At 42.3% G+C, this 26,912-nt stretch overlaps 2 protein-coding genes across 2 annotated transcripts; one reads left to right on the forward strand and one right to left on the reverse strand.

Annotated features, from left to right (window-relative positions):
• Nucleotides 1-6,494: 6,494 nt before the first annotated feature.
• Nucleotides 6,495-18,209, forward strand: tmem54a (transmembrane protein 54a). Its single transcript, XM_014157805.3, has 6 exons — nt 6,495-6,645; nt 9,723-9,919; nt 10,310-10,369; nt 16,464-16,652; nt 16,805-16,948; nt 17,353-18,209. Exons 1-6 carry the CDS (start codon nt 6,633-6,635, stop codon nt 17,470-17,472), a joined length of 723 nt encoding a protein of 240 aa, XP_014013280.1. The 5' UTR covers nt 6,495-6,632; the 3' UTR covers nt 17,473-18,209.
• Nucleotides 17,832-26,831, reverse strand: LOC101448007 (histone deacetylase 1). The gene is given in 13 exon segments (NM_001279011.1): nt 17,832-18,995; nt 19,076-19,127; nt 19,271-19,465; nt 21,389-21,519; nt 21,832-21,940; nt 22,319-22,568; nt 22,842-22,934; nt 23,131-23,272; nt 23,434-23,572; nt 23,741-23,815; nt 23,980-24,097; nt 24,226-24,338; nt 26,777-26,831. Coding segments are annotated over 13 exon segments (1,497 nt in total). The 5' UTR covers nt 26,829-26,831; the 3' UTR covers nt 17,832-18,967.
• Between the last annotated feature and the right edge of the window lie 81 nt (nt 26,832-26,912).

A 26,912-nucleotide genomic window follows, 5' to 3' on the forward strand; every position in this document is an offset into this window, starting at 1 on the left:
ATCTTAGCCCTGTCTGTGAAACCGGCCCGAAGTGTTTGTTGTCATTCAACAAGTGAAGACTAGTTTTCATGTATATTTTTTTACTTGAGAAATACTGCACCAAACATCTTAGCTTGATGTAAATTTGTGCGACTAAGACCTTGGGAAAAATGTCTAAATTAATGACAGATTACTTGATTTAGTAAGTATTTCTATGTTGTTGCTACTGTGGCTCAAAAGAGACTCCCTCTGTAGATGCCTACTGGACAACTTATTTGTATTGCTTTTAAATCTTTTTAATGAATTTATATCGTATTAACACTTTGTTCTAGCTAGCTATTTGTGTAGGTAGCTATCAAGTATTACAACAGTAATATTTCCACTTTGTTCTCGTTTTTAAAGCGAAGGTCTTTTTGGGAGTATGAGAGAGGGGTGCGATAGTGGGCGTTTCGACAGTCAGGCGGACCGACCGACCCGGAGACACCATTGGAAATGCACCTAGATCCAGGAATCTGAAGATTGAGCTGAGGAGGAGGCTGCTCTCAGATGCAGAGTAGCCCACGTTTTGTGAGCATGAAGAGGGTAGAGATAGTCAGACTAGTAAAGTGTGGTAAGGAACAGAAGCTGGGTATTGGAGAAAGGCCATCAGTTCTACCAGACAATACAGCTGATGAAGGCGCATGAACTTGGTGAACGGATAGACATGGTTATGGGCAGTGAAGAAGGAGGTGAAGAGCTGAGTGCAGAGGGAAGATGTGTGTTGAGGAAGAATGGTACCAAGTACAAACTGTACTCTGATGGCTCAGAAATCTAACCTGATGAGAATTAATTACCTGTGGTGGCAGGTGTGGTGAAGACCTCCGAGTCCAAACCTCGCCCCTATGGTCATGCAAAGGATGATTCTGGCTCAGTGGAAGTGAAGTTCTTGGAGAAAGTGGATCCCTGCCTTTTGGCTGGGTAGAAAATAATTTGAGTACTGTTAAATGAGTGAAGGTAGCTCGAAGTGGACTTGTGAGGATTTTCTGTGTTTCTTCTGCCCAGAGGGAGCAGGCGCATCACATCATGCACCTCTATACAAGACCTGTGACTAGCTTTGCTCTCCGGAGCATGGTGCCTTTGAAAGGAGTGATTATTGGGGTAGCATTAAGTGTTGAGGTGGAGCAACTGAAATTGAAGATTCCCTGTATCTGTGACGCCCGCCGTTTGGTGCAACGCAGGCCCGGTGGTGAGCGTGGTGAAACTGAGAAGACACTGTCTGTCCTTTTGAGGTTTTGAAGCAGTCTTTACCTTATAGGCATGTTTAAGATATGTCAGTTATCCCGTGAGTGCTTTTGTGCCAAACCCACTTAGGTGTTTCAGATGCCAAGCTTATGGTCATGTTGCAGCAGTGTGTAGGAGGGAGATGCTGGTATGTGAGTATGCAGGAGGGCATGGGACAAAGGAATGTGTAGTATCAGTGGAAAAAAACTGTCAATTGTGGGGGTGCCCATGTTACTGGGGATTGGAAGTGCCCGGTGCGAAATAGACAGGTTGAGGTTGACAAGGTCAGTAGAACAGAAAGTGTAGTTTGCTGAGGCAGTGACGAGACTAGAGGATGATGGGTCAAGGGTGAATAGTAGGCCTTGGCCAATACAGAGTATTACAAATTTGTGTTTCAGTAAGGTTGACTTAACATTCATTGAGTATGGTTACATGCACACAATAATGTGATAATTGTGGATAGTCAGATTAATATAATAGTTTGATTAAAACATTTACATAATTTGTAAGAAGAACGATTTCCCTAATAACCCTTAATACATGGGAACATCTGAAATCAGGCTAGCTGATGGCACTCTGATAAATGCAGAAAATCACCAATCAAAATAAAAGTTTTACCACAGCAACCATATCATTTTTGGGAAGCATTTTTGATTCTGAGCAAACTGCTCACCCACAAAACACCATACATGTGGTTTGCAGTTGTGAGGCCAGTTGGACGTACTGCCAAATTCTCTAAAAACAATGTTGGAGGCAGCTTATGGTAGAGAAATGAACATTAAATTCTCTGGCAACAGCTCTGATGGACGTTCCTGCAGTCAGCATGCCAATTGCATGCTCCCTCAAAACTTGAGATCTCTGGCTTTGTGTTGTGTGACAAAACTGCACATTTTAAAGGGGCCTTTTGTCCCTAGCACAAGGTGCACCTGTGTAATAATCATGCTGTTTAGACAGCTTCTTGATATGCCACACCTGTCAGGTGGATGGATTATCTTGGCAAAGGAAAAACGCTCACTAACAGGGATGTAAACAAACTTGTGCACAAAATGAGAGAAATAAGCTTTTTGTGCATATGGACAATTTCTGTGATCTTTTATTTCAGCTCATGACACTTTACATGTTGCGTTTATATTTTTGTTCTCTCTCTCTCTCTCTCTCTCATATATATATATATATATATATATATATATATATATATATATATATATATATATATATATACAGTGCATTCGGAAAGTATTCAGATCCCTTTACTTTTTTGACATTTTGTTACGTTACAGCCTTATTCTAAAATGGTTTAAATTGGGTTTATTTTTTCCCTCATCAATGTACACACACTACCCCATAATGACAAAGCAGGTTTAGAAATTTTAGCAAATTTATTACAAATAAAAAAAACGGAAATATCACATTGATATAAGTATTCAGACCCTTTACTCTGTACTCCCGGACTTCCGGCGCCAACAGAGATGGCCGCCTCGCTTCGCGTTCCTAGGAAACTATGCAGTATTTTGTTTTTATTACTGCATTGTCAGAACTAGAAGCACAAGCATTTCGCTACACTCGCATTAACATCTGCTAACCAAGTGTATGTGACAAATAAAATTTGATTTGATACTTTGTTGAACCACCTTTGGCAGCGATTACAGCCTCAAATATTCTTGGGTATGACGCAACAAGCTTGGCACACCTTTATTTGGGGAATTTCTCCCATTATTCTCTGCAGATCCTCTCAAGCTATGTCAGGTTGGATGGGGAGCGTCGCTGCACAGCTATTTTCAGGTCTCTCCAAAGATGTTTGATCGGGTTCAAATCCGGGCTCTGGCTGGGCCACTCAAGGACATTCAGAGACAAGTCCCCGAAGCCACTCCTGCATTGTCTTGGCTGTGTGCTTAGGGTTGTTGAGTGGCCCTAAGGTGAACCTTAGTCCCAGTCTGAGGTCCTGAGCGCTCTGGGGCAGGTTTTTAATCAAGGATTTCTCTGTACTTTGCTCCGTTCATTTTCCCTCGATCCAGACTAGTCTCCCAGTCCCTGCTGCTGAAAAAAATCCCTGCAGCATGATGCTGCCACCACGCTTCACCGTAGTGATGGTGCAAGGTTTCCTCCAGACGTGACGCTTGGCATTCAGGCCAAAGAGTTCAATCTTGGTTTCATCAGACCAGCGAATCTTGTTTCTCATGGTCTAAGTCTTTATGTGCCTTTTGGCAAACTCCAAGCGGGCTGTCATTTTCCTTTTACTGAGGAGTGGCTTTCGTCTGGCCACTACCACTACTGAGGAGTGGCTTTCGTCTGGCCACTACCATAAAGGCCTGATAGGTGTTGTGCTGCAGAGATGGTTGTCCTTCTGGAAGGTTCTCCCATCTCCACAGAGAAACTCTGGAGCTCTGTCAGAGTGACCATCGGGTTGGGCTCCCGAGTTGGGCAGCGGTCTAAGGCACTACATCTCAGTGCTAGAGGCATCACTACAGTCCCTAGTTTGATTCCAGGCTGTATCACAACCGGCCGTGATTGGGAGTCTCATAGAGCGACGCACAATTGGCCCAGCGTCATCCGGGTTAGGGTTTGGCCGGGGTAGGCCGTCATTGTAAATTATTATTTGTTCTTAACTGACTTTCCTAGTTAGATAAAGGTTATAACCAAGGCCCTTCTTCCCCGATTGCTCAGTTTGGCTGGGTGGCCAGCTCTAGGAAGAGTCTTCGGGGTTCTAAACTTCTTCCATTTTAGAATGATGGAGGCCACTGTGTTCTTGGGGACCTTCAATGCTGCAGACATTTTTTGGTACCCTTCCCCAGATCTGTGCCTCGACACAATCCTGTCTCAGAGCTCTAAAGACAATTCCTTCGACCTCATGGCTTGGTTTTTGCTCTGACATGCACTGTAAACTGTGGGACCTTATATAGACATGTGTGTACCTTTCCAAATTAACGTCCAATTAATTTAATTGACCACAGGTGGACTCCAATCAAGTTGTAGAAACATCTCCAAGGATGATCAATGGAAACTTTTTTCATTTTTTTGTCTCATAGCAAAGGGTCTGAATACCTATGTAAATAAGATATTTCGTTTTTTAAATTAATTTGCAAATATTTCTAAAAACTTGTTTTCGCTTTGTCATTATGGGGTATTGAGTGTAAGGCTGTAATGCAATGTAAGGCTGTAATGCAATGAAATGTCGAATGTGGTCTGAATAATTTCCGAATGCTGTATAAATATTTGTATTTTATTTAACTAGGCAAGTCAGTTAAGAACAAATTCTTATTTACAATGACGGCCTAGGAACAGTGGGTTAACTGCCTTGTTCAGGGGCAGAACGACAGATTTTTACCTTGTCAGCTCGGGGATTCGTTCTAGTAACTTTTCAGTTACAGGCCCAACGCTCTAACCACTAGGCTACCTGCCGACTCCACTAGGCTTCCTGTCACCACTATATATATTGTATCCACTCATTATTTACCTAAAATATAGATGTATGCATTATACAAACGTATGCAAATCCTTCAGGAGGGCTTTGAGGGAGATAATAAAAAATAAAAAAAGAGCCCTACTAACTTCTAAAATTCCCTACCCCATCCCCTTCCAACATCAATGACCCTACACTTCTATCTTTCCCTCTCTTCAACATACTTACACCAATATAACACATGCTCCACCATTTCATGGACCATGCAATCCAGACACATACCATGTATATGCTTGCCAACCAGATGTAATGATGAGTTCAATGTCCTAGGTGCAACCGAGCAAACAACACCTCTTCCTTCCTATTCTGACCTTTGAATCTTGGTCCACCGACATTTCTCTGGAGGCCCTTGGTTTCTGTCCCATCTCTTCTGCCATACATCTATCAAAATTGCTCTGATCTTACATTTGGCCTCAGCTCTACCCAGTGGAGCATGAATATGAATTATATCTAGTTTTAAAGGCCTTTTGCCTATCTGGTCTACAATTTCACTCCCTTCCACACCCAGTCTCTCGATTCTCCTTAATAGCGTTAATGCTTACAATAGTAGATCACTCCTATTAGATTTTCCAGAGGATAAACTACTCAATACAGAAAGAGAATCTGAGCATAATACAATTCTGACAGGTTGAACGTCCTCCACCCACTGGAGGGCAACCACTATTGCCAACATTTCAACAGAGTACAGACAGTTAATCTGTTAGTCTTCTACACATCTGCACATACAATTCAGGAATGTAAAAGCCTGCTCCTGTGCGCCCACTATCTGGGTCCTTGGATCCATCTGTGAAAAACTGTAAAAATGCATAAACTTCTACCAATGTCACGGTCAACCAGTTTCCCTATATCACTGACTTCTGACCAATCTTTTATTTTTTAATAGCAAGCCTTATTGTTTGGCCTGTTATTTGGCTGTTATTACACAGGCAGCCCAATTAGGATATTTCTTCCACAAAATTGGTCTTTTGACCAATCACATCAGCTCTTTTTCAGCAACAAACACTCAAACTAGACAGTTTTATCTCAATCTCTTCATTCAATGACTCAATCATGGACACTCTCACTGACAGTTGTGGCTGCTTTGCGTGATGTATTGTTGTCTCTAATTTCTTGCCCTTTGTTCTGTTGTCTGTGCCCGGTAATGTGTGTAACCTGTTTTGTGCTGCTACCATGTTGTTGTCATGTTGTGTTGCTACCATGTTGATGTCATGTTGTGTTGCTACCATGCTGTGTTGTCATGTATTGCTGCCATGCTATGTTGTCTTAAGGCTCTCTTTATGTAGTGTTGTCTCTCTTATCGTGATGTGTGTTTTGTCCTATATTTGTATTTCATTTATTTTATTTTTAATCCCAGCCCCAGTCCTGCAGGAGGCCTTTTGCCTTTTGGTAGGCCGTCATTGTAAATAAGAATTAGTCCTTACGTTAACTGACTTGCCTAGTTAAATGAAGGTTAAATAAATTAAAAGAGATGATCTGGTTGGTCAAAAGACCAATTAGTGAAAAAATATCAAATCGAATTGTATTTCGTACAGTGTATTTCGTACACCGTACAGTGAAATGCGTACTTACAAGCTCTTAACCAATAACGCTTTAAGAAGTTCATAGAAAAGAACAAAAATAATAATAATAATAGATAAGTAAAAAAATTGGGCTGCCTTACATTACTTGTTTACCCATATATGTGTAGGTAGGCTAGGTCATTGAAAATACAGTAGAAATTCCTTTCTGATCAGTTTTGACAGAGAACTATTATTTCACAGGTAAAAGCCAACTCGAGGCGGAGCGTCCTCACACTGAAGCACGGGTTGGATTCCATGCAGGTGTGCGGAAAGAGAAGAGAACGAACAAAGCAGAAGCGGCGTTCGCAGATTCAAGAGCCAAATGGCGATACAGAAATACCTTTAAAATGATTTGAGTGCAAACGGAATTCAACATGGGGAATTTAGGTGAGTTTACTTGTATTCATTGTACGGATGTGTAGTTTAAATGGAAGTGGATATACGTAGGCTACAACAGAAGTGTGAGTTACCAATCATAGGAATATTTTTCTGGGTTGGGTCGGGATGCCGACGTTTTTTTGTTGTAGAGGGTCTGTCATAAAAGGAACTGCCATGGGATGTCGTCGTGTTTATAGCAATGTCGTTTCCAGTATAATACATAGGTCTACCTATGTAGTCTAACTATCTGGCTATCTGATTTAATATAGTAACATTAAACAATATGAATAACAGAACGTGGGTCAATAACGTCATTTTCCCAGTTTGGACAATGATTGATCATTAGGCGGGCCTAAAGTAATACTATTGGTTATGTATGCCTATTCGTAAACAACTGATGGATTAGTAGATGAGGAATAGTAGCGGATCGCAATATCATTACTTTTAGACTAAGGTGCAGGCCTGAATTGACCCATTGTATTTCGGTGTAGCTGGGTGAGGGGAGGCTAAAAACTCTAAGCTACCTGGGTCAATTTGCTTCAAAGGTGGCGTAATGTGAATTCCCTACGCCCCTCTCTTTTATTTTCATAGACGGGGGCTGGTAGCCTAATAGTCTTATACTTTGTGCATTGTTTAGTATACTGTATTTTCTTCTCAACAAATGCGTAATTAACGTGCAGAGAATGGAAATGGGTCTTTATACTCACAACAGTTACCATCTCTGGTGTTGCCCTGGGTCAGAGGTGTTGATTCAGTTGTAATTACACTATACATTGCCTTGTTTTCAAACTGTCTGTAACCAGACTAGAAATAGGAGTGGGAGGCCCCGGTGCACAACTGAGCAAGAGGACAAGTACATTAGTGGCTAGTTTGAGAAACAGACGACTCCGGGATGCTGGCATTCTAGGCAGAGTTCCTCTGTCCAGTGTCTGTGTTCTTTTGCCCATCTTAATCTTTTCTTTTTATTGGCCAGTCTGAGATATGGCTTTTTCTTTGCAACTCTGCCTAGAAGGCCAGCATCCCAGAGTCATCTCTTCACTGTTGACTTTGAGACAGTTTTTTTGCTGGTACTATTTAATGAAGCTGACAGTTGAGGACTTGTGAGGAATCTGTTTCTCAAACTAGACACGATTGTAGTTTTCCTCTTGCTCAGTTGTGCACCAGGGCCTCCCACTCCTCTTTCTATTCTGGTTAGAGACAGTTTGTGCTGTTCTGTGAAGGGAGTAGTACACAGCGTTGTACTAGATCTTCAATTTCCTGGTAATATCTCACATGGAATAGCCTTCACTTCTCAGAACAATAATAGATTGACGAGTTTCAGAATTAAGTACTTTGTTTCTAGCCATTTTGAGCCTGTAATCGAAACCACTAGTGCTGATGCTCCAGATACTCAACTAGTCTAAAGAAGGCCAATTTTATTGATTCTTTAATCAGAACAACAGTTTTCAGCTGTGCTAACATGAATGCAAAAGGGTTTTCTAATGGACAATTAGCCTTTTAAAATGATAAACGTGGAATAGCTAACACAATGTGCCATTGGAACACAGGAGTGATGGTTGCTGATAATGGGCCTCTGTACGCCTATGTAGATATTCCATTAAAAATCAGCCGTTTCCAGCTACAATAGTCATTTACAACATTAACAATGTCTACACTGTATTTCTGATCTATGTTATTTTAATGGACAAAAAATGTGCTTTTCTTTCGAAAACAAGGACATTTCTAAGTGACCCCAAACTTTTGAACGGTAGTGTATACAAAAGTATGTGGACACCTCTTCAAATTTGTGGATTTGGTTATTTCAGCCACACCTGATGACATATGTATAAAATCGAGCACACAGCCATGCTATCTCCATAGACAAACATTGGTAGTAGAATGGCCTTCCTGAAAAGCTTCGTGACTTTCAACGTGGCTCCGTCATAGGATGCCACCTTTCCAACAAGTCAGTTCGTCTAATGTCTGCCCTGCTAGAGCTGCCCCGGTCAACTGTAAGTGCTGTTATTGTGAAGTGGAAACATCTAGGAGCAACAACGGCTCAGCCGCAAAGTGGTATGCCACAAGTTCACAGAACGGGACCGCCAAGTGCTAAAGCACGTAAAAACTATCTGTTCTTGGTTGCAACACTCACTACCGAGTTCCAAACTGCCTCTGGAAGCAACGTCAGCACAAGAACTGTTCGCCGGGATCTTCATGAAATGGGTTTCCATGACAGTGAAGCTGCACACAAGCCTAAGATCACCATGCACAACGGCAAGCGTCGGATGGAGTGGTGTAAAGCTCACCTCCATTTAACTCTGGAGCAGTGGAAATGCGTTCTTTTGGAGTGATGAATCATGCTTCACCATCTGGCAGTCTGACGGACGAATCTGGGTTTGGCGGATGCCAGGAGAATGCTACCTGCCCGAATGCATAGTGCCAACTATAAAGTTTGGTGGAGGAGGAATAATGGTCTGGGGCTGTTTTTCATGGTTTGGGCTAGGCCTCTTAGTTACAGTGAAGGGAAATCTTAATGCTACAGCATACAATGACATTCTAGACGATGCTGTGCTTCCAACTTTGTGGCAACAGTTTGGGGAAGGCCCTTTCCTGTTTCAGCATGACAATACCCCCATGCACAAAGCGAGGTCCATACAGAAATGGCTTGTCGAGATCGGTGTGGAAGAACTTGACTGGCGTGCAGAGAGCCCTGACCTCAACTCCATCAAACACCTTTGGGATGAATTGGAACGCTGACTGCGAGCCAGGCCTAATCGGCCAACATCAGTGCCGAACTCACTAATGCTCTTGTGGCTGAATAGAAGCAAGTCCCTGCAGCTCTTGTGGCTGAATAGAAGCAAGTCCCTGCAGCAATGTTCCAACATCTAGTGGAAAGCCTTCCCAGAAGAGTGGAGGCTGTTATAGCAGCAAAGGGGAGACTAACTCCATATTGATGCACATGGTTTTGGAACGAGATGTTCAACAAGCAGGTTACCACATATACTTTTGTTCATGTAGTGTACATTGAAATCAGTGTTTACTGTTTACTCACCGACTATCTATGGTGATGAAAAATATTGAAGCAATGTTTCTATCCTCTGCTCAAGGTGTGTGCTGTGCAGACCTGAAGGACAACAAGACCCTTATGAAAATGGGCCTGGGACTGGTGCTGGTGGGACACGTCAACTTCTTGCTGGGAGCGCTGGTACACGGCGTTGTGCTCAGGCACATCAACGTGCATGTTCAAGCCAGGGTCATGGGGTACGCCATCTACATCATCATCGCCCTAGTGGCAGGGCTCGTGGTGAGTGACCGAAGGCTGGCACAGATCATAAAACCACTGATCACCAGCAGCCAAACTATTCCCTGTGTTGTCCTTGCATTGTGTATTGCTCATTTGAGCAGTATACTGTGTTTTGGCTTTCTTTAATCAAGTAATGAGTCTTGTTTGGAATACAGTATCAGCCTGTAGTAACAAAGAGCCCAAACAGAATATTGTAAAGGTTGTGACCTTCTGGTGACATTGTTTGTGGTAACTTTATCATGTGACCTGATAGTAGTAGTATCTCAGTTTGTGGTCCTTTGGTAGACTGGAGCCATTTTAGTTAGTGAATTATTGGTTGTACCATTCTAGCCTGTGGACCAATAGGAGCAGTGTATTAGCTAACATGTGACTTGACTTCTGTGTCTTCAGGGAATCATAGCTGGAATAATAGCCATTGTCCTATCCAAAAACCTGAAAAACAGGATTCTGGTAAATATTGCTTCATTCTCTCCTACAGTAGTTTCTTTCTCCACCTATCAGGGACTGGGCCAAATACTGTTTTGTGTTGGTATTTGTCAGAACTTGCCCTTGTGTCTGGGCACGTTTAGTATCCTCTGGTTCTTTATCTATGTGTGTGGGTGAGTTAAACCCATATTCAAAAATGTATTGCATTCCATGTACATTCAAATAAAGGCAGGCATCATCAATACACATGCAAAAATGGAACCCACCCTCCATACACATACATCATTTGATTTACATATTAACTGTCAGTCATAGTCATACAACTTACTTGTCAGCCAAGTCAAACAATATATGCTGTATAGGCATAATATACACATTTACACTGTTTTGTTGCATTACAAAGTGGGATTTAAATATACTTTTATCATTGATCTACACAAAATGCTCCATAATATCAAAGTGAAGAAATTCAAAAAATGTGTACAAATGTGATACAAATTCAATAACTAAAATATATAGTCATTGCATAAGTATTCACCCCCTTTGTTTAGGCAAGCCTAAATTAGTTCAGAACTAAAATTTGGCTTAACAAATCACAAGTTATATGGACTCACTCTGTGAAATAATAGGGGTTGACATGATTTTTTAATGATTACCCCTTCCTCTGTCACCCATACATACATTTGTAAGCACAGCTTCAACTACAAAGACCAGGGAGCTTTTTGAAAGCCTCATAAAGAAGGGCAGTGATTGGTAGATGGGTAACAATAACAAATCAGACATTGAATATACGGTATCTTTTTAGCATAGTCAAGTTAATAATTATGCTGTGGATGATGTATTAAACCACACACACATCAAAGATGCAGTCCTCCTGAACTAAGCCTTAGGACAGCAAGGGAACTGCTAGGGGATGTCACCATGAGGCCATTACTGATTTTAAAACGGCCATTGGCTGTGATGGGAGAACTGAGGATGATTCAACGACATTGTAGTGACTCTACAATAATGATAAAATAATACAAATATTGAGAAAACATGCATATGTATGCAACAAGGCACTAAAGTAATACTGCGAAAAAACATGGCAAAGATACTTTTTGGCCTAAACGCAAAACCTTATATTTGGGACAAATTCAACACAAGACATCATTGAGTAATTGCCTCCTTATCTTCAAGCATTGTGGAAGCTGCTTCATGGTATGGGCATGCTTGACATCGGCAAAGACTGGGGAGTTGTTCAGGATGAAAAGAAACAGGATGGTGCGACGCACAGGCAAAATCCAAGAGGAAAACATGGTTGTCTACTTTCCACCAAACACTGGGAGAGGAATTCACCTTTCAGCAGGACAATAACCTACAACACAAAGCCAAATCTACACTGGAGTTGCTTACCAAGGAGACAAGTGAATGTTCCTGAGTAGATAAGTTACAGTTTTGACTTAAGTTTGCTTAACTCTATGGCAACACTTGAAACTTGCTGTCTAGCCATGGACCCAACACCTAGACGGCGCTTGAAGAATTTTGAAAAGAATGGCCAAATATTGCAGAACAGAAGACTCACAGCTGTAATCGCTGCCAAAGATGTTTCTAACATGTTTTGAAGTGAATAATTATCTAATCAAGGTATATTAGTGTTTTCTTTTTCATTAATCTTTAAATATAAGAATTTTTCTTCCACTTTGACAGACTATTTTGTATAGATCATAGACAAAGGACAATTAAATAAATTGTAACACAATAAGATGTAAGGACATCCAAGGGGGGTGTAGACTTTACAGTATATAGGCGCTGTACAGAGTGTATATATATATATATATATATATATATATTTAAAAAAAGAACTTGAAATAAAATTGTGCTGAACTGCACTATGTGTAGCCACTTATTTTACTATCCAATAATATTGGTAAATGTGTATATACACCTAGTACATGCTAGTCTACCTGTCACGTGAGCTTTTTTGTTGTTGTTGGTAAATACGCTACGTGACAAAGTATATGAACACCTGCTCGTCGAACATCTCATTCCAAAATCATGGGCATTAATATGGAGTTGCCATAACAACCTCCTTCTGGGAAGGCATTCCACTATATGTTGGAAGATTACTGTTGGGACTTGCTTCTATTCAGCCACGCGCATTAGTGCGGTCGGGCATTGATATTGGGCCTAGCTCGCAGTTGGCGTTCAAACTCTTCCCAAAGGTTTTCAATGGGGTTGCGGTCAGGGCTCTGTGCAGGCCAGTCAAGTTCTTCTGCACCGATCTTGACAAACCATTTCTGTATGGAACTCGCTTTGTGCAGGGGGGCATTGTCATGCTGAAACTGTTGTCACAAAGTTGGAAGCACAGAATCGTCTAGAATGTCATTGTATGCTGTAGCTTTAAGATTTCCCTTCACTGTGACTAAGAGGCCTAGCCCAAACCATGAAAAACAGCCCCGACCATTATTCCTCCTCCACCAAACTTTAAAGTTGGCACTATGCATTCGGGCAGGTAGCGTTCTCCTGGCATCCGCCAAACCCACATTTGTCTGTCGGACTGCCAGATGGTGAAGCATGATTCATCACTCCAGAGAACGTGTTTCCACTGCTCCAGAGTTAAATGGCGGCGAGCTTTACACCACTCCAGCCAATATTTGGCATTGCGCATAATCTTAGACTTGTGTGCGGCTTCTCTGCATTGGAAACCCATTTTATGAAGATCCCGGCGAACAGTTCTTGTGCTGACGTTTCTTCCAGAGGCAGTTTGGAACTCGGTAGTGGGTGTTGCTTAAATAGAAGAATCAACAAATTTTGAAGGGGTGTCCATGTGCTTTTGTGTGTGTGTGTGCGCACACACACACATGTATGTATGTGTGTGTATATATATATGTGTATATGTGTGTGTATATACTGCTCAAAAAAATAAAGGGAACACTTAAACAACACAATGTAACTCCAAGTCAATCACACTTCTGTGAAATCAAACTGTCCACTTAGGAAGCAACACTGATTGACAATAAATTTCACATGCTGTTGTGTAAATGGAATAGACAACAGGTGGAAATTATAGGCAATTAGCAAGACACCCCCAATAAAGGAGTGGTTCTGCAGGTGGGGACCACAGACCACTTCTCAGTTCCTATGCTTCCTGGCTGATGTTTTGGTCACTTTTGAATGCTGGCGGTGCTTTCACTCTAGTGGTAGCATGTGACTGAGTCTACAACCCACACAAGTGGCTCAGGTAGTGCAGCTCATCCAGGATGGCACATCAATGCGAGCTGTGGCAAGAAGGTTTGCTGTGTCTGTCAGCGTAGTGTCCAGAGCATGGAGGCGCTACCAGGAGACAGGCCAGTACATCAGGAGACGTGGAGGAGGCCGTAGGAGTGCAACAACCCAGCAGCAGGACCGCTACCTCCGCCTTTGTGCAAGGAGGAGCAGGAGGAGCACTGCCAGAGCCCTGCAAAATGACCCCCAGCAGGCCACAAATGTGCATGTGTCAGAAACAGTCTCCATGAGGGTGGTATGAGGGCCCGACGTCCACAGGTGGGGGTTGTGCTTACAGCCCAACACCGTGCAGGACGTTTGGCATTTGCCAGAGAACACCAAGATTGGCAAATTCGCCACTGGCGCCCTGTGCTCTTCACAGATGAAAGCAGTCTGGAGACGCCGTGGAGAACGTTCTGCTGCCTTCAACATCCTCCAGCATGACAGGTTTGGCGGTGGGTCAGTCATGGTGTGGGGTGGCATTTCTTTGGGGGGGCCGCACAGCCCTCCATGTGCTCGCCAGAGGTAGCCTGACTGCCATTAGGTACCGAGATGAGATCCTCAGACCCCTTGTGAGACCATATGCTGTTCGGTTGGCCCTGGGTTCCTCCTAATGCAAGACAATGCTAGACCTCATGTGGCTGGAGTGTGTCAGCAGTTCCTGCAAGAGGAAGGCATTGATGCTATGGACTGGCCCGCTCGTTCACCAGACCTGAATCCAATTGAGCACATCTGGGACATCATGTCTCGCTCCATCCACCAACGCCACGTTGCACCACAGACTGTCCAGGAGTTGGCGGATGCTTTAGTCCAGGTCTGGGAGGAGATCCCTTAGGAGACCATCCACCACCTCATCAGGAGCATGCCCAGGTGTTGTAGGGAGGTCATACAGGCACGTGGAGGCCACACACACTACTGAGCCTCATTTTGACTTGTTTTAAGGACATTACATCAAAGTTGGATCAGCCTGTAGTGTGGTTTTCCACTTTAATTTTGAGTGTGACTCCAAATCCAGACCTCCATGGGTTGATAAATTGGATTTCCATTGATTTATTTTTGTGTGATTTTGTTGTCAGCACATTCAACTATGTAAAGAAAAAAGTATTTAATAAGATTATTTCTTTCATTCAGATCTAGGATGTGTTGTTTAAGTGTTCCCTTTATTTTTTTGAGCTATATGTATGTGTGTGTGTGTGTGTGTGTGTGACACACCTACTCATTCCAGGGTTTTTCTTTATTTTTACTATTTTCTACATTGTAGAATAATAGTGAAGACAACACATTATTACTATTCACCCCCCCCCCCATAGTCAATACTTTGTAGCGCCACCTTTTGCAGCAATTACAGCAGCAAGTCTCTTGGGGTATGTCTCTATAAGCTTGGCACATCTAGCCACTGGGATTCTTGCCTATTCTTCAAGGTAAAACTGCTCCAGCTCCTTCAAGTAGGATGGGTTCCGCTGGTGTACAGCAATCTTTACGTCATACTACAGATTCTCAATTGGATTGAGGTCTGGGCTTTGACTAGGCCATTCCAAGACATTTAAATGTTTTCCCTTAAACCACTCGAGTGTTGCTTTAGCAGTATGCTTAGGGTCATTGTCCTGCTGGAAGGTGAACCTCCGTCCCAGTTCCAAATCTCTGGAAGACTGAAACAGGTTTCCCTCAAGAATTTCTCTGTATTTAGCGCCATCCATCATTCCTTCAATTCTGACCAGTTTCCCAGTCCCTGCCTATAGTAAAACATCCCTAACACCATGCTTCACTGTGGGGATGGTGTGATGGGAGGTGTTGGGTTTGCGCCAGACATAACGTTTTCCTTGATGGCCGAAAAGCTAAATTTTAGTCTCATCTGAACAGAGTACCTTCTTCCATATGTTTGGGGAGTCTCCCACATGCCTTTTGGCGAACACCAAACATGTTTGCTTATTTTTTTCTTTAAGCAATGGCATTTTTCTGGCCACTCTTCTGTACAGCCCAGCTCTGGAGTATACGGCTTTAAATGGTCCTATGGACAGATACTCCAATCTCCGCTGTGGAGCTTTGCAGCTCCTTCAGGGTTATCTTTGGTCTCTTTGTTGCCTCTCTGATTAATGCCCTCCTTGCCTGGTGCGTGAGTTTTGTTAGGCGGCCCTCTCTTGGCAGGTTTGTTGTGGTGCCATATTCTTTCAATTTTTTTAAAATAATAATGGAAAAAATATCAAACTTTGAACATGGTGCGCCGTGGAATGTTCAAAGTTTTGGATATGTTTTTTATAACCCAACTCTGACCTGTACTTCTCCACAACTTTGTCCCTGACCTGTTTGGAGAGCTCCTTGGTCTTCATGGTGCCACTTGCTTGGTGGTACCCCTTGCTTAGTGTTGTTGCAGACTCTGGGGCCTTTCAGAAAAGGTGTGTGTATATATATATATATATATATATATATAACACAAGTGGACTTTATTTAACTTATGTGACTTCTGAAAGTAATTGGTTGCAACAGATCTTATTTAGGGGCTTTCATGGCAAAGAGGGGTGAATGCATATGCACGCACTACTTTTCAATTTTTGAAGTTCACTTCACCAATTTAGACCATTTTGTATGTCCATTTCCATGAAATCCAAATAAAAATCCTTTTAAATTACAGGTTGTAATGCAATAAAATAGGAAAAACACCAAGGGGGATGAATACCTTTACAAGGCACTGTATGTATGTATTCCCCTAACCCTACCTCCCCTAATTGGAGTAAACTAATGGACATCAACACTTAAGCTTCTACTTCCAGTTTTTACATTTTACGGAGACTATTTTGCATGAGTTGTTTTTAGTCCCACCCTTCAGCTCCACTCAAACCCTCACGTGAGCCTTTTTGTTTATTGCCCCTTGCAGATGTGGGCGCTGTTGGTGGTCAGTTTAGTGTCAGGCCTTCTGGCAATCGCCTCCACTGTGGGGTTAACCATTTCCATGGTTAAGGCCATTATGAGTGGAGGTCGGGGCCTGCTGAAGAATTGCAAGTTCCCTGATGCGATTGGCTACTCCAGTGTCAACGAGTGCCCCTTTGACCCCACAAGGATCTATGTAAGTATTTTAATCAAAAGCTATTAATGACATGTTTTTAACTTCAATAAATGCACACAACAGTAGAATTTAATATTAAGATGTGAGGTTGTTTGTTTACATACAGACTTATACTTTACAAGCCCGTACTAACACACCTTTGTTCTCCCTAGGAAACTACTATTATTCTGTGGGTTCCTCTCATTCTAATGTGTGTGGTGGAAGTGGTGTTCTCAGGCCGCTGTTTCGCTGTCTGCACCTCCTTCCTCCGCCTCTGTACGTGCAGAAGACGAAGGAAGATTGTCAATGGCAGAAGGGTAAGTTAACTACCCTTACATGCATGATGAGTTACCTTGTCTGAGACCTGAAGATTTGTATTAGCTCAGATCTAAAGCGCTGAACCCTAGGTGTGGGCCTGTTTTATATACGGCTCTCGGTGGTGTTGGCTAATGCAGCCTTGAGGCGTCTGGATGAGATTTGTTCGTATCCAGGTCGCAAAGTCTTGTCTTCACTTACAAACGGCAATGCTAAACGTTTTACTGACCGTGTGCATATTCATTATGCCCATTGTTACAAAACAGGAGGGACCTACCTGAATTTGTCCAATAGAAACTATTTTTGCTCTTAAGGTTTCATAACTAATGTGCGTGTCATGTTTCACTATAGCTAATGTGTGGGTGTGCCTGTGTGCGGATCATGTTTTTACACCCCTTTGTTGCAGGTGCGCATTCAGACTCCAGGTGAAATGTTACCGGTGTCTCCTACTCCTGAGTCAGAGCCGGCAGAGCAACATGAACTGCTGAAGCCTGACTCACCGACAGAGATGAGTGAATGGGTCTGAACTATAGGGACTAATCCACCATCTGCACTGACTGTTCAGGACCCATGGTTCCTGTATGTTGACTGGAGGTAGTGCTATTGAATAACTGGCCAAATTTTAGGTTCTTGTCACATGATTGCTGTTTCTTGAAAGGAATATGTTCAAGACTAACCTCTTGATGTGTCACTGCAAATATTGTTTACTTAACCTGTTTCCCCTGCCATGGAAAAGGAGTAGGGTTGCAAAGGGTGGGTATATTACTGTTGAGGTTTACCAGAACTGTATCACATGACATCTAGTGGCCTTTTAGGTACTTCAGATTATCACAGGTGCTGTATCACGTTTTTTTAAAAGCTGTAAAACAAGCTTAGTGAATACCATTTGAGGGCTTCAACATGAAATCACTTTTACTATGTAAATGTTTTGGCACATGGAAAGTCATATTGGAGCAGTTGCAGAGTTAATAGAAAATAATGCCATTGTTGATTAGTTCGCTACATTAATTAGGCTATTTCCTCTTGAACACATGGTCTATCCACTAGAAATTAATGTACAAGATGGACAGATGTAAACCAAAAAATTAAGTTAATCAAGTAGTTTTGCAACTGAAGATGTTCAATGCATTCGTAGTATATAGCTGTAGATTTTCATAGCATTGGTTTCTTAGTCTTCAAATCTGTGGCCCTTCATATTTGTAAGCACTCCTGGGAAGACATCTTCAATTTCATGTTTGCAGAATAAAATCAGATGTCATGACATTTTTGCTTGGCTTGAATTTAAAGGAATGTGCCCTTACCAAAATACCATTGCTGAACATCATGTTCTAGGGAAATAATCCAGGAATGCTGATTTCATTGAAATTGGGTCCTAAATAATGACCTTTAAAAATACAAACTACAATACATGGAAGTCATGGGATTATTTCTGTTTTATCACATACTGTACTGTAGGTCTGGTGTAGTATTCAGGTTAATTCTATCCTCCGGACAATATTGCTCAGAGTAGCTTTAGCCGGTAACACAGAATGAATACATCTTTGAGAAGTGGACATCATGTCATGCTTCAAATATGTTTCCAAAGGCACAGGACAACAGTGCGACAAAATACAAAAGGGGGTACAAGAGATGTCAACATATCTATGATTTAAATTAAATCTGAAATGTATAATATTTTGTGCCAGGCCTTTAGTAGACTACATTTTGTTTGGGTAAGGGGCGTAGTATTCATAGGATGAAGCGAAATGGGCTTAAAGCATACAAAAACAGCAGTACTTATAAAAATTGCAACATTAAGTGTCCTAGAAAATACATGTTTAGCCCATTTCAATCTGGAGGGGTGGGATTTTCCCTTGCAGCAGCCAGTAAAGGTGACTGGTCTGGCAAACAGAACTATTCTCAACAGGGCCCGGTTTCCCAAAAGCGAAATAAACCATATCGTTATAACGAACTTAGTCTTCAGATGCTTTTGGGAAACTGGGCCCAGGTGTGATTGCTTTAAAAAGATGGCTAGGAGCTCCTCACGGTGTCTTGGACTCCTCTTTTGGCCTGTTGAACAGAGGGAAAATGACTTAAAACACATTGACTATCGGATATTCCCTAAACATTTTAAATGAACGTTTGCTAACCCCTTTGTTGTGTCCATTTTCTCCTCCTCTGGCACCTTTTCTTCTTTTACTTCTATCATAACAAAGCAACAAATAAACAATTATCCTCAATGGGATATGGTATGCCTGATATAGAACTTAATGTCTATAAGGCTTCAAAATGTTAGATGACTGCAGTTGTACTCCACACGAATGAGAGGGAATTGATTGAGATACCTTTCTTGTCATCAGCTTTCTTTTCATCACCTGCTTTCTTCTCTTCTCCCTCTTTTTCTTTGTCTTCTTCAGTCTTTGTTCTCTTGGCTTTCTTGAAGCTGGCAGCATTTCTCCGTCCGCCCCCTTGACCCTCAGCCTCGTCCTCAGAGTCTGAGAACTCCTCGTCACACGCTATCCTCTTGTCATGGGCGCGAACTGCACAAGAGGACATGAACATCTCATCTGTGAGTAACTCGGGCAAAGATTTGCGTGGCGGGGGCATATAGAAGGTATATTTCTCATGTTAATTCTGAGAAAAAGTAGGCATGCCAATGGTAAAAAGATTGTGTTACCAAGAGAAGCATGTGTTGTGGCTGTGTTGGTCAGATTTTAAAACGTGTAGGCTTGTGGCAGCAGATACTCTAGAGGATAGAGCATTGTACCAGTAACCGAAAGGTGGCTGGTTTGAATAACCGAGACAAAGGTGAACAAAAATCTGTGTCCTTGAGCAAGGCACTTAACCCTCATTTGCTCCAGGGGCACTGTACTACTATTGCTGACCCTGTAAAACATTTCACTGCACTTAGTGCATTCAGGAAGGAGACCTCTGGACTTTTCCCACATTTTATGTTACAGCCTTATTCTAAAATGGAGTAAATCGTCACCCCCCCCATAATGACAAAGCAAAAACTGGTTTTTAGCAAATGTATCACATTTACATAAGTATTCAGACCCTTTACTCAGTACTTTGTTGAAGCACCTTTGGCAGCGATTACAGCCTCGAGTCTTCTTGGGTATGACGCTACAAGTTTGGCACAACTGTATTTGCGGAGTTTCTCTCATTCCTCTCTGCAGATCCTCTCAAGCTCTGTCAGGTTGGATGGGGAGCGTCGCTGCACAGCCATTTTCCGGTCTCTCCAGAGATGTTAGGTCGGGGCTCTGGCTGGGCCACTCAAGGACATTCAGAGACTGGTCCCAAAGCCACTCCTTCGTTGTCTTGGCTGTGTGCTTAGGGTCGTTGTCCTGTTGGAAGGTGAACGGTCGCCCCAGTCTGAGGTCCTGAGCGCTCTGGAGCAGGTTTTCATCAAGGGTCTCTCTGTACTTTTGCTCCGTTCATTTTTCCCTTGATCCTGACTAGTCTCCCAGTCCCTGCCGCTGAAAAACATCCCCACAGCATGATGCTGCCACCACCAAGCTTCACCATAGGGACGGTGCCAGGTTTCCTCCAGGCGTGACACTTGGCATTCAGGCCAATCTTGGTTTCATCAGACCAGAGAATATTGTTTCTCATGGTCTGAGAGTCTTTAGGTGCCTTTTGGCAAACTCCAAGTTGGCTGTCATGCCTTTTACTGAGGAGTGGCTTCCATCTGGCCACTCTACCATAAAAGCCTGATTGGTGCAGTGCTGCAGAGATGGTTGTCCTTCTGGAAGTTTATCCCATCTTCACAGAGGAACTCTGGAGCAATGTCAGAGTGACCATCGGGTTCTTGGTCACTTCCCTGACCAAGGCCCTTCTCGCTCAATTTGCATGGGCAGCCAGCTCTAGGAAGAGCCTTGGTGGTTCCAAACTTCTTCCATTTAATAATGACGGAGGCCACTATGTTCTTGGGGACGTTCAATGCGGCAGACATTTTTTTGGTACCCTTCCTCAGATCTGTGCATCGACACAATCCTGTCTCAGAGCTCTACGGACAATTCCTTCAAACTCATGGCTTGGTTTTTTCTCTGACATGCACTGTCAACTGTGGGACCTTATATAGACAGGTTGTGTGCCTTTCCAAACCATGTACAATCAATTGAATTTGCCACAGGTGGACTCCAATCAAGTTGTAGAAACATCAAGGCTTATCAATGGAAACAGGATGCACCTGAGCTCAATTCCGAGTCTTATAGCCAAGGGTCTGAATATGTAATTAAGGCTTTTTTTTTTTATGCATTTCAAAAAAACTGTTTTCACTGTGTCATTATGGGGTTTTCTGTGTAGATTGAGGGTAAAAAAAAAAGTAATACATTTTAGAACAAGGCTGTAATGTAACAATGTGGAAAAAGTTAAGGGGTCTGAATACTTTCCAATTGCACTGTATTTGAGACTTTTTTTCCATTGTCAGTCAGGTCTAAACATTTGGACAGGGGACTTACTGGATATGCGTTTGTTAGGGTCTTCCTCCTCCTCGTCTCCACTGTCCTCCTGCACGGCGTCTTCTGGGATGGCCTGCATCTGGACCCCGGGGGCGTGGGGCAGCATTCGAAGGTTCTCAAACAGACGCTGCCTGAATGGACACATACAAGTGAGACGCATTAACCTACGTGACATCACGTCAACTAACAGTGGCAAAAATACCATCATAGATACACGTCTCAAGGTCAGGGATAATATGAATAACAAGTGCCGTAATATGACCTATGCGGTATCTGAAATTACCTCGTCAATAACTAGTTTACATAACGGTTACTGTTTATGACCCAAATCTAAAGACATTACTTCATTATGACTAATATAGTATGATAGTGAACAAAAATACTGTTCTAATTACGTACAGTAGGCATAAAGAGCACAATAAAAAGTGTGGTCAACGACTCACTTGATCTTCTCCAGGTAGTCGTTGGTGTTCTGGTTGGTCATGTTGGAGGGACTGATGTGCAGTTTGAAGTCTGGCCCAAAGTACTCAAAGTAATCATTGTATGGAAGCTCTGTGGAGAAAAATTCATGTTATCAACGCAGTGACATACGTCTACTGTAGTGGAATCTATCCTAAAACACTCATGCCCCTCAGACCTGTCAAATACTACTGTCAACATAGTAACACTAGAAAGTAAAAGTACATAAATCAACAGTGCAGCAGGATGACTCTAATAAGAAGCATGAGCTGGAGCACACCCAGAGAAAAGTATTTAGTGTAGAGGTGCTAACGGCAAATAAACTATAAAGCTATAAAACACTTTAAGTCGCACACTATATATAAACTCTCAGTAATTTATTGGGTAAAACCCCAACACTGCCACCTTCAGGGCCCCAAAAATGTATGTGCAACCATTTCTTTTTGTATAGCTTGCAGCAGGAGAGCTCACCGTTTGGTATGGAGCTGTCTAGGGCCACAGCTGTCTCATAGGTCCAGCAGCGGGCCACGTTCCGGATGGTGTAGCCTCCACCACCCAGCATCAGCAGGGGCAGGTTGAAGCTCTTCATGTACTCCACACACTTAGCATGGCCTTTGATGGTGAGGTTAAAGCAGCCAAGCCTGTCTCCCGAGAGAGAGTCAGCGCCACACTGAAGAACCACTGCACTAGGCTGGTACATCTCCATCACTTTAGTCATGATCTGCACACACAGACATAAATTAAATTGACATTTTAGTCATTTAGCCGAAGCTCTTACCCAGAACGACAGTTAGTTGAATGCATTCAGTTGTACAACTGACTAGGTATCCCCCTTTCAGGTGCTTCTGGAAGCTGGTTCCACCATTGGGGTACCAGGACAGAGAAGAGCTTGGTTGGCTACATGGGAAGTAGAATGTGGTCCATCTACACTTGGGTCTGTTTGAGTTACAGAGAGGAGAGATTAAATACAGCCAAGATAAGTTAGTATACTTACAGGCTTGAATATGGCTTCGTAAGACTCGTCATCTATCCCATCTCTCAGAGGGTAATTCACAGCATAGTACTTGCCTTTCCCTGCGCCAATATCCTTGAGAAATAACAAAGCAGACACAGTCAACTACAAATGTGGGCACAAGCTCTGCAAAGTTGACCAACAAAGCAATTCTGAAACTACATTTCACCAGGCTGTGAAGTTTTCTAAGTATGAATTAAATCTATCCTTTGGACATCATTTAATAAACAATGCCACCACTTTGCATCCCCTGATGACATGACAGCCTCACCCTCAGGTCTCCAGTGCCGGGGAAGTACTCTCCGTACTTGTGGAAGGACACGGTCATGACCCGGTCTGTGGTGTAGAACGCTTCCTCCACTCCATCTCCATGGTGAATGTCAATGTCTATGTACAGAACTCTCTGGTGGTATCTGGGGGAAGAGAAGATTTACCATCAACAGGTTGAAGAAAAATCTCCTAAATATGGCGTACCTGCAGTGTCCCAAAGTGAAGTTACTATTGAGATCCGTAGGGTATATCATTCCCTACATTTCATAAACTTGATGAACTGCAGTGGAGCAGTTGTACTCACTTCAGTAACTCCAAAATGGCGAGCACAATGTCATTCACATAGCAGAAACCTGACGCCTCAGACTTCTTGGCGTGATGGAGGCCTCCAGCCCAGTTAATGGCAATGTCTGTTTGCTGTTTGTTTAGCTTCACAGCTCCAGCTAAAACACAGGGGAAGAGAAGCCAATCAGAATCAATCAGAGAGCATGAAACTATGGCTACATTCTTGTAATGGACAGCCACAGAAGAGGCCAAGTAAGCCAGAGAATATTCAAACTATCCAGGCAAAATGTGTCTCATCTAAAACCTACACCTGTATATTAACTTACCAACAGAGCCTCCTGTTGAGAGCTGGCAGAACTCAAACAGGCCATCAAACACAGGGCAATCCTCACCAACGTTAACTGTGTGAGAATTGCAGAAAATGTGTTCATCTCAAAAGCAGCAAAAACATAAGGACAAAGCTGGCCTAGAGGCTTTTCAAAGTATTTATTTCTGACTTTTCATGGGCTACTGCTCAAATGTATAGGTATATTGAGACATGACATGCTCTCTGCCTAAAACTCACATCTCTGCATCTGTTTGCTGTACTCCGACATGTTGTCAGGCCGGATGGAACGCAGGAACTTGATGTAGTCGTCACTGTGGTACTTGGTCATCTCCTCTCCATTGGCTTTGTGAGGTCGCTGAGACAGACAGGGAGAAGATCAGTTACTGACACCTCACTACCTAGGTATTAACCTCTCCATTCAGAACTACTGAGTTTGCAGGCTTTCTGCTGCTCTTATGAATAGTTCCAGGATTTTCAACATACGTATATCTCCATCTTTCTGTAGAGACCATAGTTCAGCAAGAGGTTGTGTGTCATGCGGATACGGTGTGGCTTCATGGGATGCCCCTGGCCATAGTAGTAATTCCCAACATCACCTTTGAAGGAAGAAAGTGGACATCAGCAGATGTCCAAAGAATGCATCTTAGCTAATTGTTCTGTACAGCATAGCCTTTATCTACTGCTGTACTTCATTTGATTATTAAAAATATATACAGTACCAGTCAAAAGTTTGGACAAACCTGCTCATAATGTTTTGTTATTTTCTACATTGTAGAATAATAGCGAAGACAACAGTATTAAATAACACATGGAATCATGTAGTAACCAAAAAAAGTGTTCAACAAATCAAAATATATTTTCTATTTGAGATTCTTTAAAGTAGCCACCTGGATGACAGCTTTGCACGCTATTGGCATCCTGTCAACCAGCTTCATGAGGTAATCATCTGGAATGCATTTCAATTAACAGGTGTGCCTTAATTTATGGAATTTCTTTCCTTCTTAATGTGTTTCAGCCAATCAGTTGTGTTGTGACAAGGTAGGGATGCTATACAGAAGATAGCCATATTTGGTAAAAGACCAAGTCCATATTATGGCAAGAACAGCTCAAATAAGCAAAGAGAAATGACAGTTCGTCATTACTTTAAGACATGAAGGTCAGTCAAACTGGAACATTTCTAGAACTTTGAAAGTTTCTTCATGTGCAGTCGTACAAGAGTTAAAGTAACAGACATCTCAACATCAACTGTTCAGAGGAGACTGTGAATCAGGCCTTCATGGTCAAATTGCTGCAAAGAAACCACTTCTAAAGGACACCAATAAGAAGAAGTGACTTGCTTGGGCCAAGAAATACAAGCAATGGACATTAGACCGGTGGAAATCTGTCCTTTGGTCTGAGTCCAAATTTGAGATTTTTGGTTCCAACCGCCGTGTCTTTGTGACGCAGAGTAGGTCAACGGATGATCTCCGCATGTGTGGTTTCCACAGCAAAGCATGGAGGAGGTGTGATGGTGTTTGCTGGTGACACTGTCAGTGATTTATTTAATATTCAAGGCACACTTAACTAGCATAGCTACCACAGCATTCTGCAGCAATACACCTCCCATCTGGTTTGCGCTTAGTGGGGGCCATCACTTGTTTTTCAACAGGACAATGACCCAACACACCTCCAGGCTGTGTAAGGGCTATTTGACCAAGAAGGAGAGTGATGGAGTACTGCATCAGATGACCTGGCCTCAACCCAATTGAGATGGTTTGGGATAAGTTGGCAGACAACAAGAACTCAGCATTTGTGGGAACTCCTTCAAGACTGTTAGAAAAGCATTCCAGGAGAAGCTGGTTGAGAGAATGCCAAGACTGTGCAAAGCTATCGTCAAGACAAAGGGTGGCTACTTTGAAAAATCTAAAATCTAAAATATATTTTGATTTGTTTTACACTTTAGTTACTACATGATTCCATGTGTGTTATTTCATAGTTTTGATGTCTTCACTATTTTTCTACAATGTAGAAAATAGTATTACCTACTCGTTCCCAAAAAATGTATGTCCAAACTTTTGACTGGTCGTGTGTGTATATATATAGTGTGTGTGTACTTGTTTTACATTTACTGTATTGATTGAACATCATCAGCATTTCACTGCACCCGCCATAACACCTAAAACTGTGTATGGACCAAAAGTGATTTGCAGTAACAAATAATATTTTCATTGATTGAAGAGATACTACCGGGAATTTCGGCGGGCATATATACTTGGGAAACAGCATGTCAAATTCATTCAAAACTTGATATTTTTGTTGTTGTTGCGTTTTAGCTAACCCAAACTCTTTTCCTAACCTTCATCTACTACGTGTATTCTCCTAAACCTGCAATGAAAAGTAAATTCTGACAAAAGTTGGATCCCTTCTAGCTATGACCATTTTGGAAACGAGGCCCTTTATCCAAAATCCCTTCGTATCACTTTAATTGTAACACTTCTGACCAACCTATACACATGTGAGGAGAATGGACGGCCACTAAGCAAGCAATCTGGCCAATGCAACGAAACTGTATGCATTTTTTTTTTTTAGAAAATCACTATAAATCGCAAACTTATTACGTCTAGGAAGTGAAATAGGTTAGCTAGTAGCTAACGTTGTTAGCTTGCTAGTATAACTAGCTAATGTAGCGCTAGCTTAGTGTTTTTGTGGATTCTAATGCTTGCATAAGCTAATTAGTTGGCTAACTAATCGGTTCTACCTTTGTACAGGCTAGCTATCAAGTTGACCGAAAAGTTAAATTCTGGACAAGTAACTTGACGTTAATACACAATGGAGAATAATATTTGGCAATAGTGAACATTTTCTCAAAAGATCAACGTACAGAATTTGGAAATGCCTCGCTCTTTCACAAAGCTAACGTTAGCTAGCTAGAGATGCTGCACGTTTGCACATCGAAGTTAGCTAGCTAATCTGATCACAGCAAATCTGACCATTTCCACCACTTTAACATGGCACATTGTACAATAACTCGATGTATAGCAAAATGAGTACTTACCATCATAATAGTAGCAAACTTTTTTCTTTGTTCCTTGAGAACTCAGCGCCATTTTACATCACAGACTACAGTGGGTTAGAAAAGCGGCAGCTGTACTTGGGAAAAGAGGTGTATACAATCGGGTACTTTGTAGAAC

This window comes from Salmo salar, chromosome 01 (genome assembly GCF_965601325.2).
Source record: "Salmo salar chromosome 01, fSalSal1, whole genome shotgun sequence".
NCBI lineage: Eukaryota > Metazoa > Chordata > Actinopteri > Salmoniformes > Salmonidae > Salmo > Salmo salar.